This window comes from Opisthocomus hoazin, chromosome 4 (assembly GCF_030867145.1).
Source record: "Opisthocomus hoazin isolate bOpiHoa1 chromosome 4, bOpiHoa1.hap1, whole genome shotgun sequence".
Lineage (NCBI taxonomy): Eukaryota > Metazoa > Chordata > Aves > Opisthocomiformes > Opisthocomidae > Opisthocomus > Opisthocomus hoazin.
The window spans coordinates 23419180-23443150 of NC_134417.1; the positions used below are offsets into that span (position 1 = coordinate 23419180).

At 48.8% G+C, this 23971-nt stretch overlaps 1 protein-coding gene across 4 annotated transcripts in view; it reads left to right on the forward strand.

Moving 5' to 3' along the window:
- PLD1 (phospholipase D1) overlaps positions 1–23971 on the forward strand; it is an 81354-nt gene that overhangs the window by 31721 nt on the left and 25662 nt on the right. For all 4 annotated transcript variants that reach the window (XM_075418321.1, XM_075418320.1, XM_075418323.1 and 1 more), the window contains 13 exons: positions 327–454; positions 578–723; positions 1559–1667; positions 3267–3332; positions 10240–10298; positions 10798–10890; positions 13158–13310; positions 14512–14661; positions 15918–16001; positions 17742–17823; positions 20623–20733; positions 22094–22300; positions 22989–23205. In XM_075418321.1, the coding sequence (XP_075274436.1) occupies positions 327–454; positions 578–723; positions 1559–1667; positions 3267–3332; positions 10240–10298; positions 10798–10890; positions 13158–13310; positions 14512–14661; positions 15918–16001; positions 17742–17823; positions 20623–20733; positions 22094–22300; positions 22989–23205 (1605 nt within the window). The remainder of the gene's footprint in view (positions 1–326; positions 455–577; positions 724–1558; positions 1668–3266; positions 3333–10239; positions 10299–10797; positions 10891–13157; positions 13311–14511; positions 14662–15917; positions 16002–17741; positions 17824–20622; positions 20734–22093; positions 22301–22988; positions 23206–23971) is intronic.

Genomic DNA, 23971 nt, shown 5'->3' on the forward strand with positions numbered 1-23971 from the left:
ACCTGGCCTTGCACACTGCCAGGGAGGGGGCAGCCACAGCTTCTCTGGGCAACCTGGGCCAGGGCCTCACCACCCTCAGAGTAAAGAATTTCTTTCTTATATCTAATCTAAATCTGCCCTCTTTTAGTCTAAAGCCATCACCTCTTGTCCTATCCCTTCTGTGAAACCTTGGCTTTCAGCTCTCTTAAATAAAACCTAATATATTTTAGTGGAATTAATGCTGCTGTGTAAATGCTCCCGTGTTATAAGTATTGCAACTATCTGCTGGCTTTTGTGCTTTCACGGTTACAAGGCTGTTGAGCTAACGGGGTTTGTGGTCCTTCCAGTGTGCATTCCCTTCTCTGCCATCTATCACACCCGTGGGTTCAAAGAGCCGGGCACACAGACGTACCTCACGGGATGTCCTATTCGAGTGCGTGTGTTGGAAGTTGAACGCTTTACTTCCACAAAGAAGGTCAGAGCTTCCAGAAGTTTCATTTTAATTTCTGTAGAACTGTACGAAAATGCTATTTGTGGGTTGACTTTTGTGTGTGCTTGTTGGTGAGCTGAGCCCTTGTGGTGGTGTTCTGCTGCGCAGGTACCAAGCCCCAACGTTTACACCATCGAGCTGACCCATGGCGAGTTCACCTGGCAGGTGAAAAGGAAGTTCAAGCACTTCCAGGAGTTTCACAGGGAGCTGCTGAGGTACAAAGCCTTCGTGCGCATCCCCATCCCTACCAGGAGGTGAGTGTGCAGCCTCGCGGACGTGGTGGGCTTTGGGAGGATGTGATCTTCTTTTCACTTCTGGTAGCATATTTGTCTGGCTTCACCGATCCAATTTACTTTTCTGCAAGGAGGAGAGGGCAGAAGAATTTAGTCTCTACAAATATTTAGCAGCTATAATAAATATATTTAATCTCTACGTATTTAGCAGCTACAACCTAAGTAGTGCAAGCATCTCTCTGGTGACGCGGAAAGCGTGTTAGGTCCCAGGTCATCAGCTTTGGAGCTGAATTTGCCTTGAACTTGGGGAAGGGTTATGCTAATGCTAATAGAAATCGTTGGTGGGATTGCTGGGTGTGGGAGGCATGGGGATCCCTGGCACGGGTGGTCAGCCCTGTCCAGGCTGCTGTTGGTGCTCGGGGTGGCTGGAAGCGTGAGGGGAAGGAAGAGAGAAGTGGGAAGTGGTGTAGGTCAGCAAGAGCCTCCTGATGTGGAGAGGTGTGGGGAGATGATACTAAGAAAAGTGAAATTATGAGGGGTTAAGGGCTGGGGGGAACATAATGCCCTAAAAATGGGGTTTAGGCTCCCTGTCGTCAAAAGGGGACCCTGAAAAATCAAACTCTGATATTTCTGTCTTGTATTTTTGTTTGTGAGCCAGTTGGAGCACACTGGCTTCTTAAATGAATCCACGCTTGCTGCTTTTTTTTTTTTTTTTCTTTCCTGCCCACCCATCTCTTGATTTTTAAGAGCTTGGATGGGAAAAATAAAAGCATCGCACAAGAAGGGTTACGGAGCAAGGCACACACACGCTTGCATCGCTTAGACTCATCGTCGGGGTTTGTTTTGTTCCTTCCAGTCATACGGTGAGAAGACAATCCATCAAGAGGGGCGAACCGCGGCAGGTGCCGAGCCTGCCGCACACGGCGGAGAGCACGGTGCGGGAAGAGCACTTCTCCAGCAGAAGGGTGAGCGCCCGGTTCGGGCCGTGGAGCCGTCGGGATGCTCAGGGGGGCTTCTGAGGGGCAGGGATGCCAGGCAGGTCGTTTGCAAAGCCACGCGCTATCAAAGCCCTTGTTTTGTTACCGTTAAAGTCTTTTGCTTGATAAACATAGGCTTTGACAAGTCCAACTTTAACGCCAAATTCTCCTCTGTGCAAAGAGGAGGATGCTGCTCCCAGGGTTCATATGAATGAAGTTTTCCTTCTGCAGCTGAGGAAAACCACAATGCCCAGAGAGATGGTTCCCCTCCTCCCACGTGCTCGAATTTAAAGACAGAAGAGGCAGTTCGCAGAGTCGAGCTGCATGATGGAGGCAGCCCCGTGGCCGTCAAAGCCTGAGAGATTTCAGTCCTGTCCTCCTCTGAAGGAGGAGATGACAGTCAGGCTCTTGATGCTGAAATGGGTAATTTTAGCCGAGGCACACATGTAACTTCATCAGATGTTAACAGATGGGCCCTTCTAAGAAGAGGGTGGATGTCTTCCTACCTCTTCATTGCAGCTTCTCTGTTTGCAAAAAAAAAAAAAAAGAGGGGGAAAAAAAAATGTCTGTGAAAACCCACCGTGTTTGTTCACCCTTTGCTTGCCGTTCTCTGTCTGCTGTTTGCTCCCTCCCTGGGCTTTCTGCTGCTGCAGCCTCAGGACTCAGAAGGCTGTGTCTCGGGGCTGTGCGGTGCAGATGACCCTCCCTGCTGTGCACGGCTTCACTGCTGCCCAGGAGGTTTCGGGAGAGAGATGCTGGTTTAAAAGAGGAAGAAAAATGTTATCTAGATCCTCTGGTTTTTTCCCCCCCCTTCTTGGTTTCCTTGTGGGAATCCCGCAGCTTTCGTGGTGGGATGTGTACCCCCGCTGACCCCCGGGTAGCTCAGTGCTCTGATGCTAACGCTGAGAAGGGCGAGGGTCCCGATAGTGCGCATTTCTTTTCGGTTGGTTTTGTGTCCTGTAGGACTCTGTGTGGTTTCCCATGCCCAGGCAGCTTTATCTCTGCTTTGCCCAGTTACTGTGAAGATGGGAAGAGATGATCTCTGCTGTAATGGTTCTGCTCTTCTCCCCTCCTGGCTGGAGGACAGGCTCTCCAGCAACTGGTGGCCTTTCCCTGACTTTGGGACAGGGCAGCACGGTCACTGTGCTCCTCACTCCTTGAACCCGACGCTTTGGTTAAGTGGGCTCTCTTGGTCACGTCTGAGGCGAAGTGGGATGGGTCAGAAACAGCGGGGACTGATTTATTCTATTTTTTTCTTCTTTTTTTTTTTTTTTGTATTTAAAACTGTTCTGAAACTTGGACTTGGTCGAGGAAGCTGACCTCTAAAATGACAGTGCCCAGCAACAGGTCTGCTGGTGGAAGGTACAAACACAGATCTGTGAACAGTAAACAGCCTGCGGTTGAGCTGTTTATGCTGCTGAGCTGCAATCTCCTGTGAGCACATAATAATGTGTTTATTTATCCATGCACACTGAGAAGCGTGTCTGATGACGTGATTGCTTCCTAATGCCAGGCAGTTGGATTGTGGGTGTTTTTTTCCTTGAAAATGCCTGCATCTTATCTGAAGTTTCAATGTTTTAATTGTAGAAACAGCTGGAAGACTACTTGACAAATATCCTGAAAATGCCAATGTACAGGAACTACCATGGAACCGTAAGTAGAAATTAGTTTACTTAAATGCTTAAAGAATATTCGCTTTACAACTGTTAATTTCATTGGAGGAAGACATGGAGCTTATGTAAGAAACATTTCTACAGCTGTTTTGCAGGCATTTTGGCTTAGCTGGTTTCTCGAACATGGATGTAATAATGTGTTTAAAACCTGAGGAAGAGAGTGAATGGCTCGCTCTTGGAGGCTGCTGTTATAACACAGTGGCAACCTCTTCGAGGTAGTCCAAAAGCTGGTTACACGTGTATGGTGTAGTGGGTTTCTGGTTAATTCTGGAGAGTGTTTAAGATGGCAAGTTGAAGTTTTAAATACTTAAACAATCAGAATCCAATCAGTATTTGTAATCGCTCCTGCAGTTTGGGATTTGTGTGTGATCCTGGGTGCAGATTTGTCTCAGGTCCCTATTCTGTGCAGTTTTGGTGGACATCAGTGGCGCTGAGCTTGTATGAGCGATACCCATTCACCTCGGCAGGTACTTTGTCACTTCCAAAGCGAGATGGTAGCTGGCTTATTTCCCCAAGTTGGTAGTCTTTTTGAAATGGGAAAAGATGTCAAACCCAACTTCAGGCCTATTGTAAGCAAAAATATTTCCGTTGAAAGTCATCCTTGAATGTTTCTTCAGTAGTCTTCACCTGTCAGCCACAGCTGTAACATCTCCCTGGGATGGTTATTTATTTCCCCTTTTTCTGGCTGTATAACAACTGTGTTACTCTGTCTTTAGTATTGTCGGCAAAACCTGATGTGTGCATTGAGTAGCTGTAGAGCTTAGTGGCCTATCTGAGCAAGGGGTGTAACTGGGGACGCATCCTTTTCAAGCAGGGCAGGAATCACAGCATCACAGCATGGTGGGGTTTGGAAGGGACCTCTGTGGGTCATCTAGTCCAACCCCCCTGCCGAAGCAGGGTCACCCAGAGCAGGCTGCACAGGACCGCGTCCAGGCAGGTCTTGAATATCTCCAGAGAAGGAGACTCCACAGCCTCCCTGGGCAGCCTGTGCCAGGGCTCCATCACCCTCAGAGGGAAGAAGTTCTTCCTCATGTTCAGGTGGAACTTCCTGTGCTTCAGTTTGTGCCCGTTGCCCCTTGTCCTGTTGCTGAGCATCACTGAAAAGAGTCTGGCCCCATCCTACTGACACTCACCCTTCAGATATTTCTAAGGTCCCCTCTCAGCCTTCTCTTCTTCAGGCTGAACAAGCCCAGCTCCCTCAACCTTCCCTTGTAGGAGAGATGCTCCAGTCCCCTCATCATCCTCGTAGCCCTCCTCTGGACCCTCTCCAGTAGCTCTTCATCTTTCTTGAAGTGGGGAGCCCAGAACTGGACAGAGTACTCCAGATGGGGCCTCACTAGGGCAGAGTAGAGGGGAAGGAGAACCTCCCTCGTCCTGCTGGCCACACTCTTCTTGATGCACCCCAGGAACCCATTGGCCTTCTTGGCAGCCAGGGCACACTGCTGGCTCATGGTCAATCTGTCATCCACCAGGACACCCAGGTCCCTCTCCGCAGAGCTGCTCTCCAACAGATCCGCCCTGAGCCTGTAGTGGTGCAAGGAAGGTAGACTAAACTTCAGATATCTGCAGCAGCCAGTTCTTCTCTTCAACTTTTGTTGTTGTTTGGTGGGTGTTCCGCTCTTTTGTGGGATTTTACACATGTGTAGATGTGTAGAGATGTTGGGCAGCTTGGAGCAGGATGTCGTGCCCAAAAGCTGTGTGTGCTCTTGTTGCAGAGCTTGGTGTGTTGAGCGCTGCTTTGGGTTGGCCAACGCGCTTTGGGTTGCAAGAAGTCTTCAGATCCGGACCGAGAGGCACTGTGTGCTTCTTTTGGGGACAGGCAGGAGAGCTGAAGTGCAGTGCAGTCAAGAGCTGTGTTAGGCTGCATGTGCAAAACAGTCATCTTTTGTTCTGAAGGCAAGATTGGGATAACTTGGCAATTTTGATCAGTAGCATATGAAAAGCGGGGGAGAATTATTTTACAGCACGGAACCGTCTTGTCACTCTTAGGCAGGCATTGCCTTTTTTTTTTTTTTTTTTTCCAAATATTTTGTGGAATTTCTGCATGTGTGAGAACATGGGTGATCTTTTGACCAGGCTGTGGTTCGAGGCAGGCTGCCGCGGTGGGGGCCGGGCGAGGAGATGAGCGGTCCTGCCTTGCCCGGGCAGCTGTGGGCTGCTCCCCTCCTCCAGCGCTGAATTGCCCTTCTGTCCCCGGGCCCGGGAGCCAGATGTCACTTTGCACATGAATTCTCAGTTTATTGTTGGCTTTCACTGGATTTGGCTGCAGCGAACCATTCAGGGAGAGCTTTGCCGCTCATGGCGGCGGTGCTGCTTGGTGCAGCAGGTCCTGCAGGCGATGCGGGTAGAAAGCACAGGGAGAAAAATGTATGCTTTAAAAAAAAAAACCAACCCAACACCAAAACAACCCCCACCGTTCTCAGACTAGAGACTAAAGTGAAGCTTTTTGGTATTTTCCTTGGAACTGTATTTGTCCTTCTCAGAACAAAATGAGGGCTTTGCTCTTCCTGTGGTCGAGAAGTCTTTTGTCTGGACGCCGACCAGCGCTGTAAATGTCTTAATCTCAGAGCATATTTTGACTCCTGTGTGTTCCTCTCATCAAATCTGTGCCCCGAGGTGTTTCTTAAAATCCCAAATTCCTTGTGAAGTCAGACGTGGAGTTGCAATGGCAAGGTGCGACCTGCCTGGTGTGTAACTCGTGGTCCTCTTGAAGAGCCCGCTTGGTTCAATCCCATCTCCTCGGAGACGCTTTTACGTCTGACCTGCTCAATTTGATGACTTCGCTTTTTTGCTTCTTGTATTTTGCATTTGTGGTTTATTTTATTATTTGTCAGTGAGGGAATCGCCACTTTAGATGCTGTCTTGAGGACCCTGGGAGGGTCCTGGCCTGCAAGTCGAGCTTGTAGCGGCTTTGCAGACCTGAAGTCCGTGGTGGGTTGAGGATCAGGTCCATGGGACCACACGACATTGTAGAGGTTGTGCATCCTCTGGCCTTCCTAGGCAACACTTCTGCAGGCTGTGGGAGTAGAACCTACAGAAGCATTGTCATTTAGAGATGTACCAAGCGTCCCTTGCCTTGACCGAGTAGCTCTAAATGATAGTATTTACAGCCTTCTCCCATTTCCCTTCATGTCTCGGTGTTCGTTGTACCAGAGTAGTTTGTGTGGAGTTCACAAATAGGTTGGCAGATGCATTTCAATGATTCTATGATTGTATTTTGTGATTAGACCCCAGACTTCATAGCCATTCATTATTTAGTGATTTTTTTTTCCTATTGGCTGTGTGACTTATGATTAAATCTCACACCTTCTAGTCCTTTCCAAAACCTTTTTACAGAACTTCTGGGCTGAAGTGCTTGAAGACAATTACCACTAAAACGAATGTTGTGGAAGTCTCTGTGTTAATGATACACACTTTTTTCTGAGGATTGGAATATAGCCCAAAAACATTAGGAAATGGGGCCCGTGGACTTGATCATATTTCAGATAAAATTTTTATTAATTGGACCTTTGCATCATTTTTTTTGTATGAGCTGCAAGAGTTGAAAGATGCCTAAACAAAATAAAAATTAAGATTTGGTTGAACCAGAGTGCGTGTGTCTCTAACACTTGGCGTGAGCGTTAGTGAGCGTGAAAACGTGATCTGAAGGGAGAGCAGTACAGTATGGGAACAACTGGGACACCTGAGAGCGGCTGCTGTTTCACCTCTGATATGGTGCTTGGGTCTGCAGACCACTGCGAAGGCTCCCGCCCAGCCCTGCAGTATTTTGAGCTGTTGCACATGTAGTATTTTTTTAAATTTGGGTTTAGTATAAGCCAGCTTTTTGTGTGTAAGAAATAGCTGGCATCTTTTGCTGAACAATCTTATTCTGAAGAGTGGCATCTTCTCATTTTCCTGCTAGCCACAGCTGCTAATCAATTCTTACGGGTTTTTCAACCCATTAAATTAAAAAAAAAGAAAGAGTTAAAATGAAAACACAAGTGTGGTGCTGCTGAGTTCTTTCTGAAATGCAGATGCTCTGTGAAATTTCCGCTGACATAAATCACGCGTGCTCGACATTGCTGGCAGAAGGGGACGGTTTGAAACGGTGGCTCGTGCACCTCGCAGCTGGTTTTCCACCTTTTGTAACTTGTCTTTCTGCAGCTGATCACTCCCGTCTGTTGTTTTCTTTTTCCTCTTCATTGCTACAACGATGTCACTGAAGCTGCATTCTCTAGGCCCGTGTCTCATATTTCAAATATTCTGCTGCGGGTCGCTGTGAAACCAGAGCGGGCCGCCGGCTCTGCGGGGAGGCAGCTGGGCAGCGCGGGAATTCGATGCGAAGGAGATGGAAGCGCCTCGCTGCTCTGCGATCCCCTCCCGGTCCTGATGGGAGCGACGAGCACCTCGCGTGAGAGGCACTGCGAGAGTTAAAATAGCTAATGCAGCAATAGTAATAATAATAAATCATTCGATCGGATATTTTCCACCGCACTGAGGATTTTTCCTTCTAACTGGTGGAATTTATTTATGGGTTTTTGTCACAAACTGACGCTCCTAATTGGCGCTGCTTGATCAATGTGCTGGATGGGCTCCTGTGACCGTCGTTGCCATTTCAAAGACTCCTTGGCTGAAGAGAAGGTTGCTGCGCTGCCAGACAATCTTTCTTTAATTTTTATGCGGTAGGAGTTCTGTTTCTGCAAGTAATTTCTCCTCCTGGTTTTTCTTGTTGCTTCTTTGAGGACCATTATTTCCGTGCAGGCGGTGCTCCTCTGACTGCTGCCAGCTTGCTGGTCGCAGCCAACGTTTTCAGAGGGTTTCTCGTGTGCGTGGGTTGTCTCGTGTGCCCACTGAGAGAGAGATGTCTCAGTTTCTGATTCGTCTGATGAAGAATGCCAGCCATTTTCTGAAGAAATGAAGATGGGATCCAGGGCAAGGAAGTGGCCTGAGACTTTGCTTGGGACCTCTGTAAGAGCTTGTAGGATACACTGGGTCTTCAGATGCTCCCCATCCCGCTCCAAGTGTCACTGCAGAAACAGCTGAAATGTTCGTAGGTCACACCTGGTGTAGCGAGACCGGTGAGAGCGAGATTGTTAGTGAAAGCATGGAATAACTTGTTCTGGGCACTTGCTGAAAACAGGCTGAAATCACCCAAAAAGGAGGGCAATAAATTTACCTCTGCTGAATAGAGATTACTTAATGTCCTTGAGCTACTTGGAGGAGAACAAGAGACCCTTTCTTCTTCTCCATGGCCTTATTGATGTGAGAAGTTTGGGAAGGAGCAGCAGAGCGTGAGGAGGAGGAAGGATTGTGGTTGTTCTGTCCCACTGCCGCTTCTCTGGGGCAAAAATGATGGAGATGGGAAGGGAGCCTCAGCTGGCCTCACCATAACTGCAGGATAGACTTCTGCCCCAAATCTACTGATATTCTTTGTTATACTGAGGGTTTGAAAATATCTCTGAGACTTAGGGGTTCCCTCATGTAATTCCTGTGCAAAATCGGATTTTGACAATGAGGGCCCTGAGGTTGGTTTGCCAAAGAGCTGGTGACAGTGGCCACCTTGGAGGAGAGCCCTTCCTTGGGTGCTGGCACCTGAGCTGCTGCAGGGCATGGATGGGCATGGCCTGAAGCCGGCCCCGAGGGTGTCCCACGTCCCGGCTGCGGTCGGGAGCGTGGGATGAGTCCTGGGCTTCCATCCCACCAGGCTTCACTGCCAAAGCATGTGGGTAGAGGGTTCCCCCGGGCTTTCTGCCCGGCCAAAGAGGAGAGCAACCCCTGCCCTCACCCACCCTGAACGCCCTTCTGCACTTGGACAATTTAATGCAATAAATTAAGAGTACCTGGGTGCAGGCAAGCTTCCACCATGCAAGGCAGCTCCTTCGCAGAGCTGGTCCTGCCCGATACCTGTCCTGTTCAGGATGCCCGGGGCAGGCATTTCTCCCTGCTAACAGGGCCCAGGGCTCGTAACCAGCAGACTGTCAGGAATGTCCCACTGTGCCAAGACAAGTCTGCTCGGCTGAAATCGCCTGGTGTCCTATTTTTAGAGGTGGACGTAATCGTGCTGTGCTTTCTTACCGGCTTTGCTTGTCGTTCCATTCCTCTGCGACCTCTGCTGAAGCAGGAGGAGCTGCGAGGGGGCACGTTGCTTGAATTTGAGGTTTGTTGGTGAACTGGATAGGACGGCATGTGGGTTTCCCAGCCTGCACCTGCCACGGGGCTCCCCTGGGGCTGACCCTGCTGCACGCAGACCGGCAGAAATCGTGGAGACCATGCTTGGTCCTGCCCCACTGTGGCTTTTCTGTGCATTTTCGGCTCCCAGGGTCACGGCGGGGCAGTGGATGTGGGGCAGGGGTGTGTGCAGCGCTGAGCAGGGAGCGACCTGCTGGCATGGTCTTGGAGGATGCTCGTGGGTTGAGGGGCTGAACCTCCATGTGGTGTGTGTCCATGGGAAGGGGACTCAAAGGGAACAGCTTGCTCCCAGCCCTTGGTGTGTGTGCTCATGCCCTTTCCGACCTATCAGTGAGGGTCACTAGAGGAAGGAGAGGACTGAGGCGGCCAGAAAGGTTCACACAGACCCCCAGACAGCATCAAACTTCAGACCTTGCTTCAGCCAGTGATCCAGCAGGGAGGATGCCGGTGGGTCACTATGATCTTGGTTGTCCTGGTTGCCTGAAAAATGTTCTTCAAAGCACACTTAAAATAAACTAACAAGCGAGGAGACAAACAAAAAACCCAACCAAACTGCTTTTCTTGGTCATCTCGAAGATGCTTAAGCTGTGGTGGGTAACTCCTGCTCAGGGTCTTCTGTAAGTTCTGTCTTTATGACAAGTCACTTCGATGAAGCAAAGTATTTTGTGGATTTCAGAGTGTGAAAGTTGGGGTAATCTTTTTTTTTTTCCTTGCCCCAGATGGAGTTCCTTGGAGTCAGCCAGCTGTCATTCATCCACGACCTGGGACCGAAGGGCATGTGAGTTGTGAGCTGTGTCTTTGTGAGTTGTGGTTCACCAAGAGCATGGTTTTGTAAAATCTCATTCAAACCGATGGCTTTCCTTGCTCACCAGTAACTGGCTGGAGAGTATTTTGCCATCTGGGTATAAGAATGTATTCGCGTTCAGACAAAAATGCTACAACGCTGGGACACAGTCTTGGGAGGGGTCTGCTCCGCGAGACGCGGGCTGCAGCCCATCGTCTCGCTCATGAGGTTGCTCCACTTCCCTCCCCACAACCTGTCAACATATTCTCTTGCTTGTGCTATAAAACAAGGCTGTGCGTTTCCTAAATCTGCATGATTTCCTTTGGGGGGGGGTGGTGGTGGTGGTGTATTTTTGCCCCCCTTCCAGCTGTCAGGGCAGAGGCTGTTCGGGGCTGGAGGTGGGCAGGAGCCATCCCTGGGCGCGAGGGCTGGGGGGTTCAGCAGACATCCTCCACCCGAGAGGCCCGTCCTGACCGTCTTTCTGTCCTTGCAGAGAAGGGCTGATCATGAAGCGCTCCGGGGGCCACCGCATACCCGGCCTGAACTGCTGCGGCCAAGGGAGGGTGTGCTACCGATGGTCCAAAAGGTACGGCCGGGGTGGGCGAAGGCGGCGATGCTCTCTGCTCCTCGGGCACACGTACGAAAATCCTCATTTGTCTCTTTCTCCCCAAAGGTCTGTGAGGGAGATTCTTGCTTTTTTACAAAATCCCCGGCTTTTCAGGTTAAAAGTGTCCGTCGGTTAATCCCCCCTCACCCTCCTGTGCAGAGGATGGTGAGTTTTTTCTTTTGTGCTGGAGTTCAAAGCAGAAGGGACGTGTTGCTCCAAAGGGAAACTGGGATTTGCCACAGCCCCAAGCTGGCAGAAGTGGCAATAATCCCCTGGTCTGTGCCCAGCTTTCCCCGCTCTGGGAGCGTCCGGGGGCTCCGTGCCTTTAGGAGGGGACAGGGCTGGTGACACTGCCCCGGCCAGAGTCCAGCCCCATTTTCCGAGTTTCTCATCCTTAATTTACAAAAAGAAAATCAATTAATTGAAACGCTGTCTGGGCTGCTTTGAGGCTGGATTAAATGAGACGTGACCTGCAGCAGTAAGGAGCTCTGCTTGGTGCAGTTAACCTTGGCATTAAATACGTCGCCTCTTCCTTATTACTGCACGTGTTTAAATGCCGGTGTTTTCGTGGGAGTTTTCACAAGCCACAGTGTTCCCATGTCCCTTCCTGCTGCAGACTCGTGTAACTTAGTGTCCCCATCCCTCTACCTTCAGCGTTAGCTCTCGGTGTGTCCAGGGGCTGAAGCGCAGGGAGTTGTGTGCTGTGGAAGAGTATGCGTGTTCTCAGCTGGCATCCGAAAAATGCAAGGGGTGTTTCCTGGGCTTGCTCTTCCTGGGCGAGTCTTTCCTTCTGAGAGTCCAAATAGCGCGTATCTGCCTTTTAGCAACAATTTCTTGGTCTGTAAGAGCTTCCACAGGTCCTATTTCTTCATAGTCTTTCCAACTATGTCCAACCCAGGACAATTTCTTGATATAATTTTACAGAAATTCTCTATAATGAGTCCAAAAGGATGTGACCTTCTTCCAGGTCAAATCATTAAATTGCCTCCAATTCTTTTTTCTCTTTTCTGGGGGGGAGGGGACCCTTTTCCTCTCACTGCCTCTTGGTTAACCCTTCTCTGTGTTATGCAGAGGTCAGGTTTTAGCGGGGACAGTAGCACATTCGGCTCTGATGGATCTCGGTTTTGCTTTAGAGCCTAGAAAGGGGATGGAAGAAGTGTTTGAGTGGGACTGGGTGCAGAGTAACACCAGAGGGTACCGGATCCCTGCCATGGCCTGCCGAGACTGACAACATCTGCATCAATAAATAAGGAAAGGGCAGTAATATTTCCCAGTGAGGGTTATTGAAGTGAAGGATTTCAGGAAATGTCAAGCTGGGGACAGAGTTCCCCCTGAGCATGGGACAGACCATGGCCATCCTTTTCCCACAGCAGCTTTGCCGTGGGTGTTGGGGTTTTGTACCCCAAATTTAATTCACTTACTGTGGTAGGTGGGGTGTGTTATGGCCGCGGGGGCTGTGGAAAGGGATGTGGATTAGGGCGGTGGGGTGACGCCATGAACGGGCACGGGCAGGATTTCTCGGACGTGGAGAGAAATTATGGGCTTTTGGCACCAAATGAGAGGTGATGCTGGGAGAACTCAGGGCCCTGAAAGAAAAGAAAAAAATTATGGGATCTGGACTACATGAGGATCTGGTGTTGTTACTAAACATACAGGAATGAACAGATTTTTGTGGTATTTTCTGTTGCTTGGTGTGTTTCTGAGTGTGCAGAAGAATGAGGCGGAGGTCTGGTGGTGGAGACCTGTGTGGGACAGAGGGGGATGGTTACCCCAGCTATGCCGCAGGGAGAGAAAAAATTAGAAATGCCACTCACAGTAAAAAAAATATATGTTTTTTCCCAGAGTTGCCTTCAGGCTACGGTATTTATGTAAAACCTGCCGGTCATCTCTCATCGTGTGTTTCTAACAGGGTGCCTGTTGCTTGGCAATAAAAGCTTTCCAGAATGCCTTGTTCATATATTTTGATAGGAGTGAAAGTGATCCTAGCATCATAATGAATGTTAGAAATGTCAAGTAATTTCCATATTGCCTCTAGGTATAGCATACAAGCTGAATAAAAATCTGGGATGGAGGAATCCTTGTTGCACCTTGCCTGGTGCTGGGGCACCTGGCTGGGAGGTCTGTGGACAGGGAGGGGTCTCACTGGTTTCGTTAGATACGAGAGCCCGTGTTTGCGAACACCCCTGTAAATAGGAGTTGTGCAAATAACTCTAGAAGTCTTATATTGACTTCAAACTCCCGTACAGGTGGCTGGTGGTGAAGGACTCTTTCCTGCTGTACATGAAGCCGGACTCGGGGGCCATCGCCTTCGTCCTGCTGGTAGATAAGGAGTTCAACATTAAGATAGGCCAGAAAGAGACGGAAACTAAATACGGGTTGCAGATCGACAATCTCTCTAGGTAAGAAATACAGTTTTTCTTTAGATCCGTTTTTTTGGTCTGTTTGTGCTTTATTTAAGGAAGAAGCGATGCCGCGCTCCGGGAGGAGTTAAGGCGATGTGCCGGGCTGCGTGGGGCAGCTCAGCTTCCCGCAGGGCTCGGCACCGGGCTCTGGCGGTGCCTGCCGGGGGTTTGGCCTGCGCTGCTGATCGTTTCCCATGTCTCAATGAGGTGTTTGGAACCTCAGCTGCTGTTTGTCCGTCCTTGCGGTTACTGCTTGGGCCTGGGGGCACGGCGCATGTGGAGTTGCACAGTCTGGTTTTGCAGCTATTGCTTACAGTAATTTTCTAGGTGCTTCGTTCCTCTGTGCTGCACGCCACGACATGTTCCTCTACATGCCAACCGGAGTATTACCCAGAAGACATGCCAACTAGAATAAAGACATATTTAATATTTTTATGGTAATCACAGCATGGTAGGGTTTGGAAGGGACCTCTGTGGGTCATCTAGTCCAACCCCCCTGCCGAAGCAGGGTCACCCAGAGCAGGCTGCACAGGACCGCGTCCAGGCAGGTCTTGAATATCTCCAGAGAAGGAGACTCCACAGCCTCCCTGGGCAGCCTGTGCCAGGGCTCCATCACCCTCAGAGGGAAGAAGTTCTTCCTCATGTTCAGGTGGAACTTCCTGTGCTTCAGTTTGTGCCCGTTGCCCCTTGTCCTGTCCCTGGGCACCACTGAAAAGAGTCTGACCCCATCCTCCTGACACCCACCCTTAAGATACTTGTAAGCATTTCTAAGGTCCCCTCTCAGCCTTCTCTTCTCCAGGCTGAACAAGCCCAGCTCCCTCAGCCTTTCCTCATAGGAGAAATGCTCCAGTCCCCTCATCATCCTCGTAGCACTTCGTACATAGTATACAGTATAAATTCATCTTTTAAAAAAGTAAACATTGGCTAGGTCGAACTCTCCCCTGAGTGAAGCTGACGCTATGAATTTAAATCTGGAGTATTTTTTTTATGCTTGGCAGTGCAACCCTGCGGTAGTCACTCGGAGCAGCTCGGTGCTGATGTATTCCTTTGCAGACAGAACAGTAAAGCAAAGTCCTTACTTTTGGCTTGAAATCTGACTGATACAGGTGCATTTATCAACACACAGAGACAGCGAGGAGCAGCCCCATTAAATGTACGTGGCTTCAGCATCCTGCCCGGCGCGTCGTCTGTTTTGCAGGTCGCTGATTCTGAAGTGCAACAGCTACCGGCATGCCCAGTGGTGGAGGCAGGGCATAGACGAGTTCATTCGGAAGCACGGCAAGGACTTCCTCACCCAGCACCGCTTCGGCTCCTACGCGGCCGTGCAGCAGAACACGCTGGCCAAGTGGTGAGGAGCGCGGCGAGGCTGCGGCCGGATCGTGGTGCCGTGGGGGCTGCCACATGCCCGCCTTAGCCCCGGCTCTGCCGGATGGAGCTGGAGGCGTCCAGTAGCTGTAGGGACTGACGGCAAGTAGAGAAGTTGCAAACAGTGAGGCTTTCTTCACCGGGAACGGAGTACCAGTACTGGTGGCAGGAGTGCTTTGATCCCGTGGCGGCTTTGCATCACAGCTGAGAGCATTTTGAAACATCAAGTTTCATTTGAATCTGAACACATAGGGTATTTATTATTGTAAGGATAAAAATGGTATCTCGTCACCCATGTAATCGGCAGGATGCTTATGAGTTAAAACCAGAGCTGCTCTTTCATTAAGGTATTCCTGGCTTCAATTTCATCCTGATTTCCCATTCTGGAAATGCTGTTTCCTAGGGGTTTAGGTCTTTGGGCTATTGAAAATGTCTGCCTCTTTGGCTACTCCCTTCTCCATAGCTCCCTCCCAAAGCAGCTGTGCCGCAGCCTGTCCTGCCCTGCAGCCGACGGTCTGGTCACGTCCTTCATGTTCTGAAATGCAAGACGTGTCCTGCTCACAGCATTCACAAGGCTGATTCTCATTCTGTAGCACAGCATTGCCCTTCCGGGCACCGCGGATGCGTTCAGGTGCAAATGTCACTCGGCGGGTTGAGGAGCAGCATCCCGTTCAGGCCTTGCAGATCAGCTTTGCAATCAAAGAGAATCAGCAAGTGCAAATTCGGGTATAGTCTGAGGGTGACTGAGCTTTATGCACACAGCAGTCCCACGAGAAGTCCTCGGGTCCATACCGTAACCTGATTGCACTAAGCCATTCGCAGAAGCACCTCAAAAAAAATGATTCTAGCTGGAAGCAAACACTTGCAGCGCTCTTACTGCAGCTTCTGCCTTGCTGCAACCGCTGCCCAAATAGTTTCTGTAAATCAAAGCCAACACCACTTTGCCATCCTTTCCTGAGAGCCAAACCTATGTCACACTTCAGGCAAAACCCAAGAATGTTGTGTGCGGTTGGCAGAGTGGTACTTAAGAATCTCTTGTCATGCTGTTTCATTAAGCTACTGCTAGTAGCGTGAAATTCACCCTGCACGTTGTCATAATTCTTGAAATGAGGTTTGTGTTTGGTTTTGACAGGAGAATGTAAATGGCATTAACACAGGACCGCATCGGTCTGCAGAGATGGACTTTGTTTAACAAAGGGAGAGGAAACCGCAGTCTGTGCGCTGTGTTTGTTTTCACAGGTACGTCAATGCGAAGTGGTACTTTGAAGACGTCGCAAACGCCATGGAAGCTGCTAAGGAAGAAATTTTCATCACAGACTGGTGGTTCGTACTTAGTGTTTGGGTGTTGCCCAGCTGTCTCCCTCGGGACATTCCTGACAATGCGGCACTGTTCGGAGGCCCTACAGTATGGCAGCTCGCCGTGCGGCCAGATGGTTTGGCAGCACACCCAACCAGCTCCCTGTGTTGTAGTCAAAGGCCTTTTCAGGAAGGTTGGCAGCAAAAGCGCATGCTTGAAATCAACAGCTTGGTTGTCTCCTTCCAAGGAAAGGCCTGAGGCTGCATAAAGGCACCACCTGAATTGCTGATGTTATGGCTTGAGGCGCTCATGAGGAGCGTTAGCGCTGTGAACCCGAGGGGCACGAATGTCTGTCCGTGTGTCAGGGAACATGGACACCCAAGCACCACCAACGGTGCTCTTCCCGTGCGATCCTGCATGGGACCCTCCTTTCAGCTCTGCTCACTGTTTCAGGAAGCCTCATGCCAGCGACGAGAGCATCGTGGGGGGAGCACGTGTAATGTTGTTCCGCTCTTAAATGGGCCAGACAATGGAGGGGGAGTTTGGTCATCCCATCCCCGAGCTGCGGGGCTGCCCAAGGACCTGGCTCTGCCCACAGCTTAACCGGTCATTCAATATGTTTGTGCAGTGCTGTGGTTCCTGTCTGAGGCAGAAAAAGGGTGCTGTCGCAGATCTGGGGCAGAGTTTCTTGTCTGGACGCTGGTTGTGGCTGCCTGTGTCTTGCCTTCGTGGAGGTTAATGTGGCTGAGCCAGCCTGGACCTTGGGGGTGGGATGGTAGGGCAGGCTCCCATGCTGCGGCTCAGACGTCCTCTTTAGCCCTGAGCATGTCTCTCTGCTCCTCTTTCTCCGTCTGTAAAATGAACCTCTTGCTACTAATCCACTGCCTGTAGGAAGCAGGAGGATTAATTCTGAAGTGACAATTACCATGAGAGAACTAAAAATGATGTTAGCGTTCACTGGGGTAAGCCTGTTTCCTAACGTGACCGCAGATAAACCCAGCGGTCCTGGATCCCCATGTACAACGTCAGGTAGCGACGCAAGAGCATCACGTTTCAGACCTGTTGTCTCTTAACATTTTGTTCAGACAATTGTTAATCTATCTTGGAACTGCAAAACTTAACTTAAATTCCAAGTTTCAGATAAAAATGCTGTTGTCAGGAGCATGTTTTGGGGATGTAGTAATGTGCTGTAATCAAGCACAAGTTCCCATGCTCGGTACAAAAGTGAAGGAATGAATATGTCATCTTCCTTTGCAGGAGTTAGATCAGATTGATTTCTTGTAATCCTTAAAACTAGGAGTCAACAAAATGCCGTGTTGATAGATCATACTGCTTTGTCGTTAGGCAGCAAGGAAAATGCAGCACAAATCTAAGATACTCAGCCTAAATACCAGGAGAGCTGAAATCCCACTCTTATTTTTTTATATCTACACATTTCTTTCATACCTACCTCAGGGGTTTCTTTTGTTGCATCTTTCTTTCACAGAGTCCAAGTTTTCCCGTTTATACATCACTGTTAAACTTAGTCTCATGGGTTGTTGAATACGAAGGTGCATGTGCTGGACCCATCCCCTGCCCTCTGTAATGCTCCGTTATTAAAAAGCGAAGGTCACGAGGTTAGAGAATGCTTTACTCTGGGACACGAGCCTTCACATCTGCTTTATAGAAACTTTTTTATTTCTTTGCTTACCTAGATGATTATTTAGGCCAATGCTTTGTTTGCAGACTACACATGCTGTATGTTTTCCACCCCTTTGTTTTCTTAGGCTGAGCCCAGAAATATTCATGAAACGACCGGTTGTGGAAGGGAATCGCTGGCGGCTGGACTGCATCCTCAAGCGGAAAGCAGTAAGTGAGCTCCAGCTGCGGCCTTCACCCTGCAGAAAACCCTGTGCGCCCACCCAGTTACAGGGTCATACTGGGACTGGAGCATTTGCGCTGTTTATTTTGGTGGGAAGGAGAGTTAAAGCTGGCCAAGCCTCCCTTCAGACATTCTCAGGAAGCTACGTGTTTTGATATGCTCCCCCCATTTGTGTTTGGAAGAACTTGGAGGCAGCGGGGTAGACCCCCTCATTGTCCCTTGGAGTCCTTAAGTTTGGGTCACTTCAGCCTCGCATTCCGACTCCCCCAGCTCCTGGTGGGGTCAAAGACCTGTTGCTGTCAGGTGCTTTACTTGTAGCAGATGTAATTTAGAGGTGTGGGAAGGACTAGACATGTGGTGGTGGCTCTTGGTAGGAGGTTTGTACGTTACTGTGTTGTGCAGATCCTATCTGTCATTATCACATATTGTGTCTCTGCTGCAGTTTTCAGAGCTGAAGCTGTGAAAGATACCATCAGTCTTCCAAGAAAATCAGGATGTCATTAGCAAAAAGTCACTTGGTATCATCCAGAGGTTCATACTGTCTCTCAACAGCCTTCTCATTGGGTTTTCTATGCTTGATACATTGCGCAGGTCCTTGCTGCAGCTAGACACCGAAGAACTGATGTTCGTGCTCTTCACCCATCTTTCTTTACTGTAGTAAAGAAGCGCCTGTTGACATTAAACATCACCCTGGTGTCCCCCAGCCCCGTTATCCCTGGTGGGACCCCTCTTGCTTTCATCCTGCCCAGACCAAGCTGCCCAAAGCTCTTCTTGCAGTACCTCTGTCACAGCTGCTACTGGTCATGAGGATCCTGGTGCATTACTGTGGAGAATGGTTGTGGGGAAAAGGCTTCAGCAAAATGTGGAAAAGGTGTGCAAACACAAGCAGCATCACGTTCCCCAGAGCTGGACTGTGGTGTTCAACTTGTTTACCAGGAGGTGATAAACATGACTCAGAGACTTGGACTCCTGTTTGCATTGCCATGTTCTCTAAGTTAATAAATGCTCGTGTTCAGTAAGCAAATGCTTATATAAACTTGATAAGGCTTTTTTTCCCTCTGTTTTAATTTCTCCTTCTCTGCTGTTCCTCCTGAGCAGAAAGGGTCAGACCTGCTGGTGGCTTGGTGCCTTTCCTGGCACTCTTGGTCAGGATTCCAGTGCAAAGCTCTGTGCTGTTGCATGCTCTCCTTTCTTGTGCAGTGCTTTCAGATATGAGCAAGCAACTGCTAGCTCTGTTTCTCTTTTCTTTAAGCGTTTTCACTTCACAAAACAATTTATTTTGTTGGGGGTTGTACTCTGCTTTCCAATAACACGTCTGGATCTGGACTACAGAGAACGTGTTTCATGGAGCCAAGCGAGGCAGACAGACGCTGAGCATGAGGCGTTTGTGAACGTGGGCTGTTCGGTTGTTCACCCAACCCCAGATAATGCCAATGCTAGAAGCGGTAGTTTGCCCCACGTGAGCGATGAGTCAGGCAGGGAAGCGTGGCCAGGGAAGTCTCTTGGTGTGGTAGAAGGGCAGGAGTCCAGGTGGACGTCCTGAAGTGGTCTTTGACTCCCTCCCCTTTGAAACCAGTTGTTGTCACAGTCCTCACCCCTCCGCATGCTTAGAAAAAAATACAGATTTTTTTATTTCTGACTGTTGTTGATTTGTAGTCTTATGTTCTGGCTAATGAGACATGGCCACGGGGTATACTCACTGGAGAAATTTGGCTTTGTTTGGCATGTTGACATGAGTTTTCTATGGCTAGAAGTACTTTGTAAGAGTGAGAAGTGTTTTAAGGTTAGTTCCTGGAAATACTTGCCTGCCTTTTTACTTGTGGCATTTCTTTGATTGGGCAGGGCGGTCGGCAAGCCGGTGCCTAGGCACTGGGCTAAGGCTGTCCTTCATGCACGCACAGTGCTGCCCTGGGCTTCTCTGGGTGCCGTGCAGAGCAGCGTATCCTCCACAGCTCAGAGACCGCCCAAGCTCTTAATAGCAGCTTTATGGGAACAGGAACTTAAAAGGCTTTGGAAAGTTTAGGTCCCAAGTTTAAGCTGGCAAACTCCACTGTAAGGTTTTAAGCCATGCTGATTTACAGCAACTGAAGGTGTCCCAGTGTGTGACCAGCATCTGTCAAGGTTTGGGAAGAACTTGGCAGTTTTGAAAATACTTTTAACAAGTGTCCATAGGAACCCTCCTGTGGATACCATTCTCATTACAAGAAGCACTATCCTTTGAGCACTACTCATTGTATTCCAAGAGTTTGTTTAGCTCTACCAGCAGAAAGAACTTGTTTGCTGGCATTGGGTCAGTTGTGTCTGCTTTGGGAGAGGGATGTCCATATCACCACACTAGTATCATTCTCCTGCAGGTGCTTGGAACTGTAGGCAAACCCCAGGGCAACATGAAACAGCAGAAAACTGAACTTCAGTGGATGTGTGCAACACCATTGTGTGTGGAGTCAATCACGTTTGCAAATTTTTACCTCAAGGGATGTTTAAAAGGGGGTACTGTAAGAATGACCTGTTGACGGGCTTTGGTGTAGCTCAGCTCTTCACACGTGAATCCAGGTCCTGAGCCCTTGTCTGGAAGCTGAAGGGCTTTCCTGAGCAGTGTGGGTCCTTGCATGCTGTGGGGTCACTATGGTGGATCTGGAAGAGTGTGAACAAGAACAAGTGACCTCAGCCTGCTTTTCTGTCTGCAGGCACAGCATGCGTAGAGCCTCGTGGCTTTTCCTCGCTTTGGAAGTGGACTGCATCCATTGACATACCTGCAACCCTGTGTTTCTTTTTATTTCTGACAGCAACAAGGAGTGAGAGTTTTTGTTATGCTGTACAAAGAGGTGGAGCTTGCCCTAGGGATCAACAGTGAATACAGCAAGCGGACGCTCATGCACCTCCATCCGAACATCAAGGTAATTGCACATCGGGCAGTCGTATGAAGGACATTTGCATTCGTTTCTATGATATGATTCTGTGATTTATTCTTGATAGCTGGTGCTGACCCTCAGTGCATTTAGGTGTGAACTGGAAGAACAGTGATTCCCACCACTGCAGTGGGAATAGTCTGAGAATATGAGAATCGCCCATGCAGTGGTTACCACATCTGGCAACTTCATTTCTTTGGGTTATAATTTGACGTAAAATTGCTTGGTTTAGACTTGCCAAAGCAACTATTCATCCAATTCACAGAAACATATTTCATGTGGCAAGTTAATGGTTTTACATCAAATGGAAGCTTACAATTTGAGAATGTTGTCTCGTTTCGGCATTTCTGTTCATATACAGGCGATGAGAGTCAATGCTGGGCGTTTATGTTCCCATCATAAATGAACAGCATTGCGCTGTCTTGTGCTGTTTCACTGCTGCTCTGCCACCGAGCGGAAAATGAGTTGTGGCACACAAACCAGTAGATAAGGCTAGGTCCAGTGTCTTGAAATTAGAGACATGTGTATTTTAATGAGCAATAAAATATATGTTATGTGTGAGGATAACTAACAAACTACTAGAATAATGTATTTATTGTCACTTGGTCGGTTGTCACAGTGCAGGGAAGCATCCATTCACCATCATCTTTGCTGCAAGACTGGAAGGTGTAACTGGGAGATGTGTGCTAGCCGTGTAACAGGTTTTGGGAGCTGCCAGGTGAAGCTCTGTTGCTTTTTTCCCAGGAAGCACCTCTAATGGCTCTCCTCTAAAGTTAAAAAATAAAACTATATCCTGTATGCTTAGATAGAGATATTACTTTGCCATAAACACGTCAGAAAGAATCTCATAAACAAATGTCAAACAACTCATTGATTTTAAATGGGGAAAAAACCAGCCAACTTCTCATTACACTTGTGTAGTGGCAACAACCGAACAAGTGAGTCAGATCACCAATATGTTGTTTTCTCTTAGAGCAGGCTCTGTGTTTGAAAGCTCAGCTATTACAGCTCTACTGAAAGCGTGGTTTTGCTTGTTGAAACAGTTTCCTTGACTGTGGTCCTCTTCTGAACACTGTTGTTGTAAGTGTGACCCACCCCGACATCAGTAACCGTTGCTGCTCGGGAATACCCACGTCGTGGGCAAGCACCTGCCTGCCAGTGAGGCTGAGCCCAACTCAGGGGGAGTCGTGTAGCTTCAGTGATTACAGCAGTCTGTGTGGAGACATCTTCTCAAAACTCCAGTATTTCCCCATCCTGCCCAGCAGCCAAAAAAAGCTGGGCAGCTCTCTGGCTGGAGGGATGTATATTGGGCAATGATGCTGAGCTTGCGTGCTGGTTCTCTCCCCAGGTGATGAGACACCCAGACCACGTGTCCTCCTCCGTGTACCTCTGGGCCCACCACGAGAAGCTCGTCATCGTTGACCAATCCGTGGCCTTTGTGGGCGGCATTGACTTGGCGTACGGCAGGTGGGACGATGACGAGCATCGCCTGACTGACGTGGGCAGCGTCAAACGAATGACGGCAGTGAAGTCGGTGTCAGCGACCAACCTGGCAGTAAGTGAGCTTGCTGCGGCTGGTTACCATGTTCAACATCTGGGCGTCAGGTCTGTGGTGGGGATGAACATGCCATGTCAGCTTCTAAGCATAGGGTTGGGTTTGAGAGGTTTAAAGGGGAATAGTAATGGGATGGAGGAAGTATCTGAGCATTGAATTACTCTTTAGGGCTGGATCCTGACCAGACCTCGTTAGGGCACAGAGATAGACAGCTCGATTTCCCCTGGAGCTTGGAGGAGCAGTCACAATTTGGAGGCTACGTTCTTAATAAAACTTCTCTGGAAATGCGCAGTCAGCACTCACAGAGTGCTCGGAACTTCTGGATGCTCGGGCCCTCAGCAGATGCCTTGCTTGCTGAGCTTTCTGCTAACCTGGGTCTGTGTGCAGCCAGACATCGCGAAAAAATGGAGAGGTCTAAATTTGTAAGAATTTCAAGGGGAGTCATAATCCAGAGTAAATTTTTGGGATTGATGAATGTACTGCTAGTATTAATGGGTTTTTCTCTCAAGTGCCTCCTTGGTACAGACTCTCTCCCTCAAAAGCATTCATAGTTCCCACCAAAGTGTGTCTTTGTCACGAAGCAGAGTTTGGCTTGTGGTTGTTTCTGAGCAGTGATGTGCGTGATAATCTGTAATTAAAGGGGAACGTGTCCGTACACCACCTGCAGCAACATCCTGTGTCCTTTAAGTCTGCAGCAGAGTCATCTGAACATGTCCCTCAGCAGTCTCAAGCTCTGTCCTCAGAAAGCCCCGTGTTCCAGAGAAATGCTGATGATGCCCCAGACATATCAAAAATGAAAGGAGTAGGAAAACCCAAAAAGTTTTCAAGGTTCACTATTTACAGGCATCTCCATAAGCACGGCATGCAGCACGCTGACAGCGTCAGCAGCATTGACAGCGAATCAAGTAAGTAATGGTTCTTCAACTAAACAGAAAGCGTGGGTGGAGGTGGGTGGGTGGGTGTGCATGCAGACTCACATAATTTCTAGGGTAATGTGTTCCTTGTAAGGAGGGGAAGTTGATGAATTTCTTAACCATCGGAATAATAACTATGCATAGTCAATATGTAAATCTGTGTCACTGCAAAATATACAAGAGAAGTTTTAAGAGGATTGACATTTAGTTAATTGGCAATTGTCGGGAGTCATCAGATGACGTGATCTTGTGTACATGATACCTGATGTTTATCGCGCTGGAAAATTTTTGTCCTGCAAGGGAGAATCAAATCTTTCATTTTTCAACTTGTATTTATTGTAACAAGCGAAATGGTTTCTGAATGTGATTATCCCCTCTCATAGGCTAGTGTTACCTCTGTTTAGATCAGTTCACTTAAATGGAATTATTCCCCATTTACCCACTTACTAGAGAGGAGAGACTATTCAACAGTTGAATATTTGAATGCAGCTTTTAATTCCCCACATTCAAAGCAGCTTCAAAGCTAAATTTACAAGGATCAGCTTGACATTTGTTCCAGCATGGAGTCGCTCCTGAAATCTGTTCCTGAAGCCCTCAGCTGCTGAAGCTGTAAATTGCTCGCGGTGGGAACTTGTTTTGAGTTTCCATCACTCCCTGCAGATCTTCCTTCTGCCTCTGGCTGGAGGAAGCCTTGCTGGAGCATCGTTTGCCTTGGTCACAGCCAGCTCAGGACATAGCCATTGCTTTGCTACTTCAA